Raw genomic sequence first — 14,526 nt, 5'->3', positions numbered from 1 at the left:
CCGCAAGATGGCGCCGATACCGGAAGTCGCTGGATCTCCATCCGCAACACTTACAAGATATGGCGGCGCGCAGGGAGCACGCGAGTGTAAATCTCACAGAAGACGAGCCACGAATAAAGCGGAAGAAAGACAAGAGGCTGATCGTGTTACTGGAGGGGGCCAGCCTGGAGACCGTGCGGGTAATATAGGCGGGTGCCTGGAGAACTAGAAGTATCAGCATGGCTCTGCATTGTTGGATGTGAGCTCAGTCTGTGCAGCGGTTATAAATAGTCGGCAGTGATTATAGTGTCGTGCTCAGGTTTAGGGCCCCTATAATTAGCATAATGGTTTGGCCCATTTGTCGTTACAATGGAGCTGTGCTATTGCTCGGAATGTTCCATTACAGTCAGAGGGGAGATACTGTTGACTGAATGGGATCTTGTGGATCCGTCCTAGAGACCAACGTGCTATGTGTGGACGACCGGCGTGGAAGGGGTGTTACAGAAACTCCATCCAAGGCCGTATATTAGTATTGACTGTGAGATCTCTGTGGCGGTGGCCTCCAACCTGATACTACAACTCCCAGCATACCGGGCAGGCAGCACATGCTGGGAGTTGTAGTTCTTCATCAGCCGATCGGCGCATGCGTTGTCACCTGCCGCCATTGTCGTCCTGGAGTGGGGCATCAGTCAGTAATTCTCCCCTCGAAGACGTGAACTGCAGTAAAATCCCCATGACAGTTCTTCCTGGACGTGCAGATGCTTCTCTCCGAATATTTATCATCATTGTTTCTTCTTTTCAGGTTGGAAAAACCTACGAATTATTAAATTGTGACCAACATAAGAACATCCTGGTAAAGAATGGGCGAGACCCGGGCGAGGTGCGGCCGGACATCACTCATCAGGTAGGAGGCGGCCGTGGTCAGGAGCCGCTGCGGTTGTCACTACTACTCTGCCCAGGGCAAGATAGAGACCCGGAGCGTCTACATGCTGACAGTTTCTGGGTGTCTCCGGTCTGTGGAGGAGGAGTCCGGAGCCCCCTTTGTTAGCCGGAGCTCAGGCTTAGTAGCCATAGATTCCCAGGTCTGGGGTCTGGGAGCAGATTGTCTTGTGCCTTGAAGGGCTTGTCCGGCTTTACTAAAACTTTCCCTTGGACATTGATGGCTTAAAAATTAACTTAGGCTCATCACCACTGTGGGCTTAGCGCAGTAATGTCGTGACCGTCCTTCTGTTATGGGACCACTGAGGCCTGTGATTGGCTGCAGTGGTCAGGTGACTGGAATGACACATCTGATGATGCACTGTTCTGGTCATCTGACCACTACAGCCAATCTCAGGCTTCAGCAGTCCTGTGACAGAAGTACGGAGATGACATCATCTTGTAGACTCATGCGTCCTGTCCTTTCAGGAAGAGATTTCTGCAGGCTCTGTATTATCGCAGGCAGGATTATAATGACTGATATCGCCTTTATATACAGTAGATAACACAGGATCCACCATTCACAATAGATGTCACAGCTCACTTCCTCCTCCTCCTGTACAATGACTGATAACTCCTCTATATACAGTAGATAACACAGGATCCACTATTCACACTAGGTGATGTCACAGCTCACCTCCTCCTCCTGTACAATGACTTATAACACCTCTATACACAGCAGATAATACAAGATCCACCATTCACAATAGGTGATGTCACAGCTCACCTCCTCCTCCTCCTGTACAATGACAGATAACACCTCTATATACAGTAGATAACACAGGATCCACTATTCACACTAGGTGATGTCACAGCTCACCTCCTCCTCCTGTACAATGACTTATAACACCTCTATACACAGCAGATAATACAAGATCCACCTTTCACATTAGGTGATGTCACAGCTCACATCCTCCTCCTCCTGTACAATGACAGATAACACCTCTATATACAGTAGATAACACAGGATCCACCATTCACAATAGGTGATGTCACAGCTCACCTCCTCCTCCTTCTGTACAATGACAGATAACACCTCTATATACAGTAGATAACACAGGATCCACCATTCACAATAGGTGATGTCACAGCTCACCTCCTCTTCCTCCCTTCACAATGATCTTCGTGCACACTCATAGGAAGCATGAATACAAAAGATCAGGTCGGGTTCTGACCATTGTGGCTAATCTGCATGTGCCATTTCCTGAAAGAACGGGAAGTTAGAGTTTTAAAGAAAGACCCAGCGGCAAATGTCAAAATTGGAAGATTATAAAGTTTTATTTTTAGTAAAAAAAAAATTGACAAAACTTGTAAAAATAAATAAATACATTTAACACAAAAACCTGATGTACATAATAAGTGATTTTTCTGATGCCAGTAAAGGTGAATGCTTCTAATGATGGCGCCACACATTCTCTGATAAAAGCACTGTGCGCCTGGCCGTGGATGTGCGGGGAGACCTCCTCCGTGACCGCGTACATGATGAAGCAGTCACTCACCACGTTGTGGATGCGCCTGTGCAGTTGGATGTGGCAGCAGCATAGTGCTGATCGTCGGCCGTGTAGTGCAGCTCTGGTGTATGGGGGGCTATGTACTGAACATCCCAGGGGTGCAGGGTGGGCACGGCTCGCAGCAGGGCTGTACTAGGCGGGGGGGGGGGGGAGAATGGCGTCAGTAGTGCCGCGCTCCTGGATATCTATAGGGAGACGTGACTGCCTGTGGGTAAATTTTCCCAAACCAGCCCCCTTCCTGAACACTTTTCTCATCTCTTGCATTGATCTCCCCAGAGTTTGCTGATGCTGCTGGACAGTCCCCTGAACCGGGCCGGATTACTACAGGTCTATATCCACACACAGAGGAACGTCCTCATCGAGGTCAACCCGCAGACCCGCATCCCCCGGACCTTCCCCCGATTCTGTGGCCTGATGGGTAAGTGGCAGCTCCCATGGCCTCCTGTGTGGGATCATCTTTGCCGCAGTTTACAGACTTTGTTTCTCCTTCTCTTTTAGTACAACTGCTGCACAAGTTGAGCGTCAGAGCCGCCGATGGACCCCAGAAACTCTTAAAGGTGAGAGCACTCCAAAAAACATCTGCAAGTCCACATGACCCTCAAATCCTGGGATATTAGTCGGTTGTTGACACCATTTTTGGGTCCACCGGAGGGTTCCTGCTTCCCCTGTGCTGGAAGCCTCTCTGATAACTAAGTGCCCGGATAATCCGGTGTCTGGACTCGGGTTCTCTTTTGCGCCAAACTAACTAATTTTTTTGGTTTCCCTCGTTCCCAATTTATTTTTTAATTATTTTATACCTTATTTTTGTAACACATTCCTGACATATGACGTACTATTACTTCCTACGTCAGGTCCGCAGCCTTGATGCAAGCTCAGGGCATCGTTGCCGCCAGACATTGGCTGTGATACAAGGGAGGAGCAGCAAAAATAATCAAGTAGAAAAAATATGAATTCCCCCCTGCCAATTTAACCCCTTTCTGACGTGTGACCTGGGCCGATTGGACCAATGACGTAGTTAGGTCATATGGCGATCGCACACAAGCGGTGCGGGGCGATCGCCGCCAGGTGTCAGCTGATTGTCACAGCTGACACCCGGTACTATGTGCAGGGAGCGGTCCCGCACCGCTCCCGACACATTAACCCCCTCAATGCTGCGTTCGAAGTCGATCGCAGCATTGCAGTGGCAAGGGGAGGTGATTGCAATACTCACCTCCTCTTCCAGCCTCCAGCGCTGTCTGCCTCGGCTTCCCGGATGTTGCCATGACGACCCGATGTCGTCATGACAACATCCGGGTCACCAGACAGCAGGAAGATTCTTTGGTCATGCACTGTGCATGACCAAACTATCTTCTCCCTGTGCAGCGCTGACAGTCTGTATAGCACAGGGATGGTGCTGCATTCCTGTGCTATGCAGGCGATCAGAATAAAAAAAAGTGAAAGTCCCAGAGTGGGACACAGAATAAAAGTCCAAAAAGTGTTAAAAAAAAGAAAAAAAAAATTGTAAAAATATTAAAAAAAATAATCCACCAAAAATAAAAATATAATGTACCCATCAATAAATATTATGAAAAAAAAACAATAAAAGTACACATATTTGGTATTGCTGCGTCCGGAACGACCTGACCTATCAAACTGTCCCACTAGTTAACCCCTTTAGTGAACACGGTAAAAAAAAAAAAAAAAACAACCAAAAAACAAATCTTTATCATCATACCGCCAAACAAAAAATGAAATAACACGCGATCAAAAAGACAAATATAAATAAAAATGGTACCGCTGAAAACGTCATCTTGTCCCGCAAAAAACAAGCCGCAATACAGCTCCATCAGCTGAAAAATAAAAAAGTTATAGCTCTCAGAATAAAGCGATGCCAAAAATTATTTTTTTCTATAAAATAGCTTTTATTGTGTAGAAGCGCCAAAACATAGAAACACAATATAAATGTGGTACCGCTGTAAACGTACTGACCCGAAGAATAAAGCTACTTTATCAATTTTACCACATGCAGAACGGCATAAAAAAAATTCTGGAATTGCTGGTATTTGTTTATTCTGCCTCCCAAAAATCGGAATAGAAAGCGATCAAAAAATGTCACGTGCCTGAAAATGGCACCAATAACAACGTCAACTCATCCCGCAAAAAACAAGCCGTCATATGATTGTCGGCTAAAATATGGAAAAATTGTAGCTCTCAAAATATGGCGATGCAAAAACTAGATTTTACAAAAAAAATGCGTCTTTTAGTGTGTGACAGCAGCTAAACATAAAAACCCCATATGATTCTGGTATCGCTGTAGTCTCACCGACCCGAAGAATAAAGTCGTCTAATCACTTATACCGCACAAGGAATGGCGTAAAAAATAAACTCTAGGGTTAGGGTTGGGCTAGGGATTTTTTTCAAAAGTAAAAAAAAAAAAAAGATGACGATATGGTGACTAATGTTGAGTGCAAGTGCTCACTACTTGAGTTTGCATCGGGTGCTCGGGTATGCATTGAGTATCACGGGTGCTCAAGTCTCTGCCCCATATGCTTCATGGCCAAAAAAAACCTCGCAGGGATTGCCTGCCATGCACGAGCGATCCCCGCATGTTTTTTTTGGGGGGTGTCTAATAACCATGAAACATGCGAGCGGGGACTCGAGCATGTCACTCGAGCACGTTCGATACATGGTGCATACCTGAGTACCCGATGCAAACTCAACTAGTGAGCACTTGCGCTCAAGACTAATGACAACTTATTCAATATGATGACCTAATGTTATCAAATTCTGCGTCGTACCTCTGGGTTCAAAATGTTCACTATACACCTTAATAAAATCCTTGAGGGGTGTAGTTTCCAAAATGGGGTCACTTGTGGGGGGTTTCCACTGTTTAGGCACATCACAGGTTCTCCAAACACGACATGGCGTCCGCTCTCGATTCCAGCCAATTTTGCGTTCAAAAAGTGACACAGTGCTCCTTCCCTTCTGAACCCTGCTGTGCGCCCAAACACTGTATTTTCCCCACATATGGGGTATTGGCGTACTCAGGAGAAATTGCACAACAGTTTTTGGGGTCCATTTTCTCCTCTTACCCTTGTGAAAATAAAAAAAAATGGGGCTAAAACATCATTGTTGTGGAAAAAGTTAGATTTTTTTATTTTCACGGCTCCATGTCATAAACTTCTGTAAAGCACTTGCGGGTTCAGGGTGCTCACCACACATCTAGATAAGTTCCCTGAGGGGTCTAGTTTCCAAAATGGTGTCACTTGTGGGTTTTTTCCACTGTTTAAGCACATCAGGGGCACATCCGCTAAGTATTCAAGTAAATTTTATATTCAAAAAGTCAAATGGCGCTCCTTCCCTTCCGAACCCTGCCGTGCGCCCAAACAGTGGTTTTCCCCCACATATGGGGTATCTGCTTACTCGGGAGAGTTGCATGGTGCAATTTCTCCTGTTACCCTTACGAAAATGCAAAATTGGGTGCTGAAAAACATTTTTGTGGGAAAAATGTGAACATTTTATTTTTACGGCTAAATGTTCTAAACTTCTGTGAAGCACCCGGCGGTTCAAGCTGCTCACTACACATCTAGATAAGTTCCCTGAGGGGTCTAGTTTCCAAAATGGTGTCACTTGTGGGGGGTTAAGGCACATCAGGGGCTCCCCAAACACAACATGGCGTCCGCGAATTATTCAAGTAAATTTTACATTCAAAAAGTCAAATGGCTCTCCTTCCCTTCCAAACCCTGCCATGTGCCCAAACAGTGTTTTTTCCCCACATATTGGGTATCTGCTTACTCAGGAGAAATTGGACAACAAATTTTGGGGTCCATTTTTTCCTGTTACCTCTGCGAAAATACTAAAAAAAAATTGGGTCTAAAGTAACATTTTTGTGAAAAAAGTTAAATGTTCATTTTTTTCTTCCACATTCCAAAAATTCCTGTGAAGCACCTGAAGGGTTAATAAAGTTCTTGAATGTGGTTTTGAGCACCTTGAGGGGTGCAGTTTTTAGAATGGTGTCACTTTTGGGTATTTTCTGTCATAAAGACCCCTCAAAGTGACTTCAAATGTGATGTGGTCCCTAAAAAAACATAAGTTTTGGGTCTTGGAAAATGTTGACCCAGGTAAACGGTCGCCGCTCATAGCAAGTGAGCAATTCTGCTGCACAGGAGATCAGACAATTGCTGCTTCTAGTCTCTCATGGAAACTATTGAATCAAGTGTAAAGTAAAAAAAAAAAAAAATGTTTTCAAAAATGTTATATATAAAAGTTCAAATCGCCGCCCCATTCTGAATAAAACAATAAAAAAAATCAAATATACACATATTTGGTATCGCTTCGTTCAGAATCGCCCGATCTATCAATATATAAAAAGAATTAATCCAATCTGTAAACGGCGTAACAAGAAGAAAAAATCATAACGTCAGAATTACGTTTTTTTTTTTTGGTCGCCGCAACATTGCAATAACAGGAGTCAAAATATTGTATCTACCCAAAATCATATCCATAAAAACGTCAGCTCGGCCCTCGGAAAGTAAGCCCTCACCGGCCCCAGATCCCGAAAAATGAAGATGCTGCGGGTTTCGGAAAATGACGACTTCTTTTTTTAACAAACTTTTGGATTTATTTTTTTTTCACCACATAAATAAAAATGAATCTATACATGTTTGATATCTACGTCCTTGTAATAACCTGGAGAATCAGAATAGCAGGTCAGTTTTAGCATTTAGTGAACAAGAGGGGGGGGGGGGGGGGGACAATTGTGGAATTGCACTTTTTTTTTTTTTTTTTGCAATTTTACTGCACTTGGATTTTTTTTTTTTCCCGGTTTCCAGTACACGATATGGTAAAACCAATGGTGACGTTCAAAATTACAACTCGTCCCGCAAAAACAACAAGACCGAAAAAGAAAAAAGTTATGGCTCTGGGAAGAAGAGGAGTTAAAAAACTAAAGCACAAAAACGGAAAAGGGCTGCGGCGTGAAGGGGTTAAAGCATTGAGGGCCACCAGCTGTCAGGGAATGCTGGGGGTTGTAGTTCTATAAGTTGGTAGACCACTGCAATAGACCTATCACGATGAATACAGCCACCCCGTTCATTGTTTGCACACACAGCGCCATACATATGGTTGTGGCTGTGCCTGGTACTGCAGCTCATGCTCAACATGTCATTTTCTTTTTTTTTTTTTCGTTCTCGCTTATATCAGGTTATTAAGAATCCGATCACTGATCACCTCCCTGCTGGATGTGTGAAGATCGCCACCTCGTTCCAGGGTGAAAGTGTTCGGTGTGTGCGAGATCTCGTCCCCTCCGAGCAGCCGATGATGATGGTAATCGGGGCGTTCGCGCACGGCTCGGTGAGTGTTCAGCAACGAGGGTGTGCAGCTGCAAATCTAGATCAGTCTTTATTGTATGATTCTCTCTTATGATTTGTGCAATCATATCAAAACCGCGCATTGGAGAGTCCTGTATACTTCAATAGCCAACAGTCCCCGATCCGTCTGTTTGCCCCCCCCCCCCCCGATCCATCTGTTTGCCCCTCCCCCCGATCCTTCTGTTTGCCCCTCCCCCCGATCCTTCTGTTTGCCCCTCCCCCCGATCCTTCTGTTTGCCCCTCCCCCCGATCCTTCTGTTTGCCCCCCCCCGATCCTTCTGTCCCCACCGATCACTTGATCAAGCAATTACTATATGACGTAAAGCTTTACAACTTCCTTTTAGTTAAATTCTTGTCCAGATATAAGAAGGACCATAGGAGACAGCGGACACTGTACCTGGACTGGCTGGGAGTTGTTGTCCCCCAGTCTTATATATATATTTTTTTTATAGGTCAATGTCGATTTTTCAGAACGCTGTGTGTCCATCAGTCAGTATCCTCTGTCCGCGGCCCTGACCTGTGCCAAGATCTGCACGGCCTTCGAAGAAGTCTGGGGCGTGGTATGAAGACGTCTGACAGAACGCTGCTTTTTTTTCTTCCCTTTTTATGTGTATTTTTTTTTTTTTTGAAGTGATGTAATTACTCTATATATTTCCTTTAAAAAAACAAAAAAAACTAAACCATGAGTAAGAAGTGAATTTTTTTCAAAAAGCTTGTAAATATATAAAGGGTTTCTCATCAGCTGCTGTGAGATTATATCTCCGAGCATGCAGCTTGTATGGCATGCTGGGAGTTGTAGTCGTAGGCTGCGTGCCCACTATGCGTTTTTCAAGTGTTTTTGCCGTGGAATTTCAGCAGCCAAAACGCTTAAAAAACGCTTGGTAATAAGTGCCCCATGTTCCCCAATGATAATCCGCATGTGCTGTGCACATGCTGCGGAAATTTCCGCTGCGGATCATCATTGCGGAAAAATCTGCAGCACGTCCTTTAATTTTGCGGACACACAGCGTAATCGCCACCATTGACTTGCATTGGACCGCGTGACATCCGCATCACTGCATCTGCACATGCGGGTATCACACGGTTCAATGTGCGGATGGTACCCAGGTCTGGAGAAGAGGAGAGTCTCTTCCAGACCCAGGTACCATAGTACCTGTAAAAAAAAAGAATTTAAAATAAAAATAAAGATTATACTTAACTTCTGATGTCTCCCGGTGTCCTCAGCGATGCGTCCGGTCTGTTGTATCAGTCGCGGTGGTGTGAAAGGACCTTTCATGACGCAGTCATGTGACCTGTCACATGACTAAATTATGTCATGGCAGGTCCTTAAACACCACCACGACAGATACCACAGACCGGACGCAGCGGAGAAAACACCGGGGGCCATCAGACGGTAAGTATAATCTTTATTTTTTATCATTTTTATTCTTTTTTTTTTTTAACTATTACTTGGTCACACTATATAAATCCATGCTGGCTCCATGGATTTATATAGTGTGACCAAGTTGTCAAGCACTTTCTAAGTGATGCTAAAATCCCTTGGAAAGCGATTGTCAACCCGCATGCGGAAATGCAAGTGAAGAACACGTCACATCCGCATGTGGAAAAAATCGGCAGCATTTCTGCATCGTGGGCACATAGCCTTATGATTAAACCACAGCTACAATGATTGTAAATGTATACGCTGTATACAATCTTATACGTGCTAGCTTGCACTGGTGCACACGGTCTTTGGGAAAGGGAAGCAGGGGGGTTGTCTCCATGATAGTTTGCCTGGACAAGTGTATAGGGGAGAAGAATCTACATAGAGACACAGACCTTTGACTTTGTGACCAGTTATTACCCCCCTATAAGCCAAATAGGCCGGCAGGATGTTTTTTTCCCATTTTTTTTAAGAAAGTGAAGGTCGGTAAAGTTTTTAGCACATAAGGAGTAGACACACACACAAGTTTTCTCCCAGGATTGCACAGGATTAAAAAACCACTGCTGCTTTTTTTCCCCTGAAATACAGCGCCACGCCTGTTTAAAGGTTTTGTTTGGTATTACACCTCAGCACGGTAATGCAGTCTGCACTGTGATCACTGAGCTGTCCCCGCCTCAGTCCTATGCTGTATTCCAAATATCATAACTCTTCGTGTCCATCACTGCCACTCACATAGGATTGATCACCCAGCTTTCCAAGTTCTGCAGTGATGCTGAACTGGGAAATTACATTTAGGCTTTGTGCCCACGATGCAGAAATTTCCTGAGCGCTTTTTCCTCTCCATGGCAGAAAAAATGCATGTGGATTTTACATGCGTTTTTTCAAGCGGTTTTCCAAGCGATTTTGAGCATCACTCAAATGCATTTGGAGAAGGGCTTGACAATCTAAGTTGGTCACACAATATAAATCCATGCAACTGGCATGGATTTATATTGTGTGACCAACTTATGAGAAGAGTTCTGCTTTCAAATGGTGCATCTATACTAAAAAAAAAAAAGAACCTTATACTCACCTCTCCGGCGGCCCCCGGTCTTCTCCCGCCGGCGATCCTCTCTCCTCGGCGGCCAGCGGTGTACTGGAAGGACCTGCGGTGACGTCATTTAACCCCTTAACAACCATGGGTCTTTCTGTTTTTGTGTTTTCATTTTTTGCTCCCCTTCTTCCCAGAGCCAGAATTTTTTTTAATTTTCATTCAATATGGCCATGTGAGGGCTTATTTTTTGCGGGACGAGTTGTACTTTTAAACGCCATCACTGGTTTTACCATATCGTGTGCTGGAAAACAGGAAAAAAATTCCAAGTGTGGTGAAATTGCAAAAAAAATGCAATTCCACAGTTGTTTTTTGGGTCCTTTTTTTACCACGTTCACTTAATGCTAAAACTGACCTGCCATCATTATTCTCCAGGTCATTACGAGTTCGAGACACCAAACATGTATAGGTTCTTTTTCATTTAAATGGTGAAAAAACAATACAAAGTTTAAAAAAAAAAAGACGCCATTTTCCAAGACCTGTAGCGTCTCCATTTTTCAGGATCTGGGGCCAGGTGAGGGCTTATTTTTTTGCACGCCGGGCTGACGTTTTTATTGATACTATTTTACGGTAGATCCGATGTTTTGATCGCCCATTATTGCATTTTATTGCAATGTTGCAGCGACCAAAAAAAACGTAAATCTGGCGTGTAGAATTTTTTTCTAGTTACGCCGTTTACCGATCGGATTAATTCTTCTTTTATATGGATAGATCGGGCGATTCTGAACGCGGCGATACCAAATATCTGTATGTGGGGTTTTTTTTAATTATTTTATTTTGAATGGGGCGAAAGGGGGGTGATTTAAACTTTTTTTTTTTAAAATATTTTTAAAAACATTTTTTTTACACTTACTGCTCTACTGCATACAAGCGATCAGCAAAAATGTTCATGTGCTATGAGCGCCGACCACTAGGTGGTGCTCATAGCAATTGAGACATGACAACCACTGGTGTCTGCTGCAGACCCTGGGTTGTCATGCCCACCCATCGATGACCCGCGATCACGTGACGGGGTCGTTGGTGGGCGGGGCTTAGGACGCGCTTCCCGGAAGCTCAAGTTAAATGCCGCTGTCAGAGATTGACAGCGGCATTTAACATGTTAACAGCCACGGGTGGATTGCAATTCCACCCTCGGCTGTTGCGGGCACATGTCAGCTGTAAGAATCAGCTGACATGTGCCCGGTTCAGTGCGGGCTCAGCGCCGTAGCCCCCGCTGAACCGGCCTTTCCGACCAGGTGCGTACTATTACTGACCTGGTCGGAAAGGGGTTAATCAGCTGATGGTCTGACGTGACGATCAGCCGATTCAATGATGTCACCGCAGGTCCTAACAGTATACCGCGGGCCGCCGAGGAGAGCGGATCACCGCCGGGAGGAGACCGGGGGCCGCCGGAGAGGTGACTGAATAATTTATTTTATTTTTTACTTTATATTCTTTTTTAACTTGCAGGTAAGATGGTACCCGGGTCTGGATGAGAGTCTCCTCTTCTCCGGACCCGGGTACCATCCGCACATTGAAACGCATAAAGTCCGCATTTATAAATCTATACATGCGGATGTTATGCAGTTCAATGCAGGTCAATGGGCGCGATTTTGCCGCAAAATCGCGCCCAAACTGGTAGTGCTGCATATTTTTCCACAATGATAATCCGCAGTGGAACTTTCCGCAGCATGTGCACAGCACATGCGGATTATCATTGGGAAACATGGCGGACATCTTAACAAGCTATTTTAATGAGTTTTCGCGGCGGAAATGCATTAAATCCGCATCGTGGGCACACAGCCTTATTGGTGATGATTTTGGAGGGAAGAGCTTGATAGGATTCCAAAACAATCTGTCCGTTACCGATGTAATCTAAGAAGTATGCATGCAGCTCTGGAGCGGACAGAATAATACAATGCAAAAAAAAAAGTGTGAAATATACTATGTATACCTTTGTAACTTGAGAAACCCTAATCAATAAACCATGCCTCTTTCTTGAATGTTTCTCTTCTCCCCATTTGGCTGCTGCAGTCACTGTGTACATACACTACGTTACTGATCCTGAGTTATGTAATGTATTATACCCTAGAGCTGCACTCACTATTCTGCTGGTGCAGTCACTGTGTTCATACACTACGTTACTGATCCTGAGTTACGTAATGTATTATACCCTAGAGCTGCACTCACTATTCTGCTGGTGCAGTCACTGTGTACATACATTACTGATCCTGAGTTACATCCTGTATTATACTCCAGAGCTGCACTCACTATTCTGCTGGTGCAGTCACTGTGTACATACATTACATTACTGATCCTGAGTTACATCCTGTATTATACTCCAGAGCTGCACTCACTATTCTGCTGGTGCAGTCACTGTGTACATACATTACTGATCCTGAGTTATATCCTGTATTATACTCCAGAGCTGCACTCACTATTCTGCTGGTGTAGTCACTGTGTACATACATTACATTACTGATCCTGAGTTACATCCTGTATTATACTTCAGAGCTGCACTCACTATTCTGCTGGTGCAGTCACTGTGTACATACATTACATTACTAATCCTGTACTGATCCTGAGTTACATCCTGTATTATACTCCAGAGCTGCACTCACTATTCTGCTGGTGCAGTCACTGTGTACATACATTACTGATCCTGAGTTACATCCTGTATTATACTCCAGAGCTGCACTCACTATTCTGCTGGTGCAGTCACTGTGTACAAACATTACATTACTGATCCTGTACTGATCCTGAGTTACATCCTGTATTATACTCCAGAGCTGCACTCACTATTCTGCTGGTGCAGTCACTGTGTACATACATTACATTACTGATCCTGAGTTACATCCTCTATTATACTCCAGAGCTGCACTCACTATTCTGCTGATGCAGTCACTGTGTACATACAATTGAAACCAGAAGTTTCCATACACTGTATAAAAAGACACATCTGCATGGTTTTCCTCACTATCTGACATGAAATCAGAAGAAACCTTTCCCGTTTTAGGTCAATTAGGATTACCATCATTTTTAATATTTGCCAAATGTCAGAATAATGAGAGAGAGAGAATGTTTTAAGGCATTTTTATTACTTACTGCAAAGTCAAAGGTTTACATACACTAAGATTACTATGCCTTTAAACAATTCTGGACTGCCCATATGATGAGGTCATGTGTTTGGAAGCTTCTGATAGATTTTTTTGGCAACATCTGAGTTAGAGACACACCTGTGGATGTATTTGAATGCACACCTGAAACACACTTTTCTTTGTGTAGCATCATGGGAAAGTCTAAAGAAATCAGCCAAGATATCAGGAAGAGAATTGTGGACTTGCACAAGTCTGACTCATCCTTGGTTACAATTTCAAGATACCTGAAGGTGCCTCGTTCATCTGTACAAACAATTATACGCAAGTACAAACAAGATGAGAATGTCCAGCCATTATACCGCTCAAGAAGGAGATGGGTTCTGTGACCCAGAGATGAATGTGCTTTGGTCCGACATGTGCATAGCAACCCAAGGACAAAAGCAAAAGACCTTGTGGAGATGATGGCGAAAGCTGGTAAGATTGTGTCAATATCCACAGTGAAACGAGTACTGTATCAACATGGACTGAAAGACCACTCTGCCAGCAAGAAGCCATTACTCCCAAAGAAACACAAAAAAGCCAGATTAATGTTTGCAAATGCACACAAGAACAAAGACCTTAATTTTTCCCCTCATCCATGACAGCACACCTTGAGAGAGGGATCCGCCCCACCAAGGACAGGAAACCGTCTGAAATAAAAGGGCGGTACCTCTCCCTCGCTTCAGTTGGTTTCCTGTCCTTGACGGGAACCTGTCTGGAAGATGTTCATACTTACCTGGGCCTGTTCCAGTGTGGAAGAGCGGGCGCAGCCTGTGCACCGGGTTCCAGGCTCCAGAAGTGCCGTCCGCGGTTCCCTGGAGCCGTGTCTGAGCGTGCGCAGGCAGTGAGGAGTGCTCCGGCTCCCCGCAGACCGCTGCGCTGACCTCTTGTTGCCACAGGAGATCAAGCGGTTGTGATGACAGATGAGTGTGATGAGCGGCGTCTTCCGGGTGCGACGCGCCTGACGTCACGGCACGGTGCACACTGGGAGAGGCGTGCCCGATGACGGCACCCGGATCCATCATGGTGGCGCCCTATAAGCGCTTGCCGACCGGCTTTTGGAACCTCGGCCGGCGGGCGT

At 44.7% G+C, this 14,526-nt stretch overlaps 1 protein-coding gene across 1 annotated transcript; it reads left to right on the top strand.

The window, feature by feature from the left end:
• On the top strand, positions 1-8,496 carry EMG1 (EMG1 N1-specific pseudouridine methyltransferase). The gene is made up of 6 exons (XM_073684848.1): positions 1-179; positions 782-883; positions 2,745-2,886; positions 2,967-3,025; positions 7,650-7,799; positions 8,269-8,496. The coding sequence occupies exons 1-6, from the start codon at positions 60-62 to the stop codon at positions 8,380-8,382; spliced, it is 687 nt and encodes a 228-aa protein (XP_073540949.1). The 5' UTR covers positions 1-59; the 3' UTR covers positions 8,383-8,496.
• Positions 8,497-14,526: the final 6,030 nt, after the last annotated feature.

Source organism: Phyllobates terribilis, unplaced genomic scaffold (assembly GCF_046119375.1).
Source record: "Phyllobates terribilis strain yellow unplaced genomic scaffold, ASM4611937v1 Scaffold_5__5_contigs__length_657084704, whole genome shotgun sequence".
In the NCBI taxonomy this organism is placed as follows: domain Eukaryota; kingdom Metazoa; phylum Chordata; class Amphibia; order Anura; family Dendrobatidae; genus Phyllobates; species Phyllobates terribilis.
The sequence above is the reverse complement of the archived record's forward strand: the minus strand, read 5'-3'. Positions and strand labels throughout refer to the sequence as shown.

Coding starts and splice junctions, on each gene's coding strand:
- EMG1 (XM_073684848.1), top strand. CDS start 60: ATGGCGGCGCGCAGGGAGCACGCGAGTGTAAATCTCACAGAAGACGAG. Junction 180..781: donor CCAGCCTGGAGACCGTGCGG/GTAATATAGGCG, acceptor TCTTCTTTTCAG/GTTGGAAAAACCTACGAATT. Junction 884..2,744: donor GGCCGGACATCACTCATCAG/GTAGGAGGCGGC, acceptor TGATCTCCCCAG/AGTTTGCTGATGCTGCTGGA.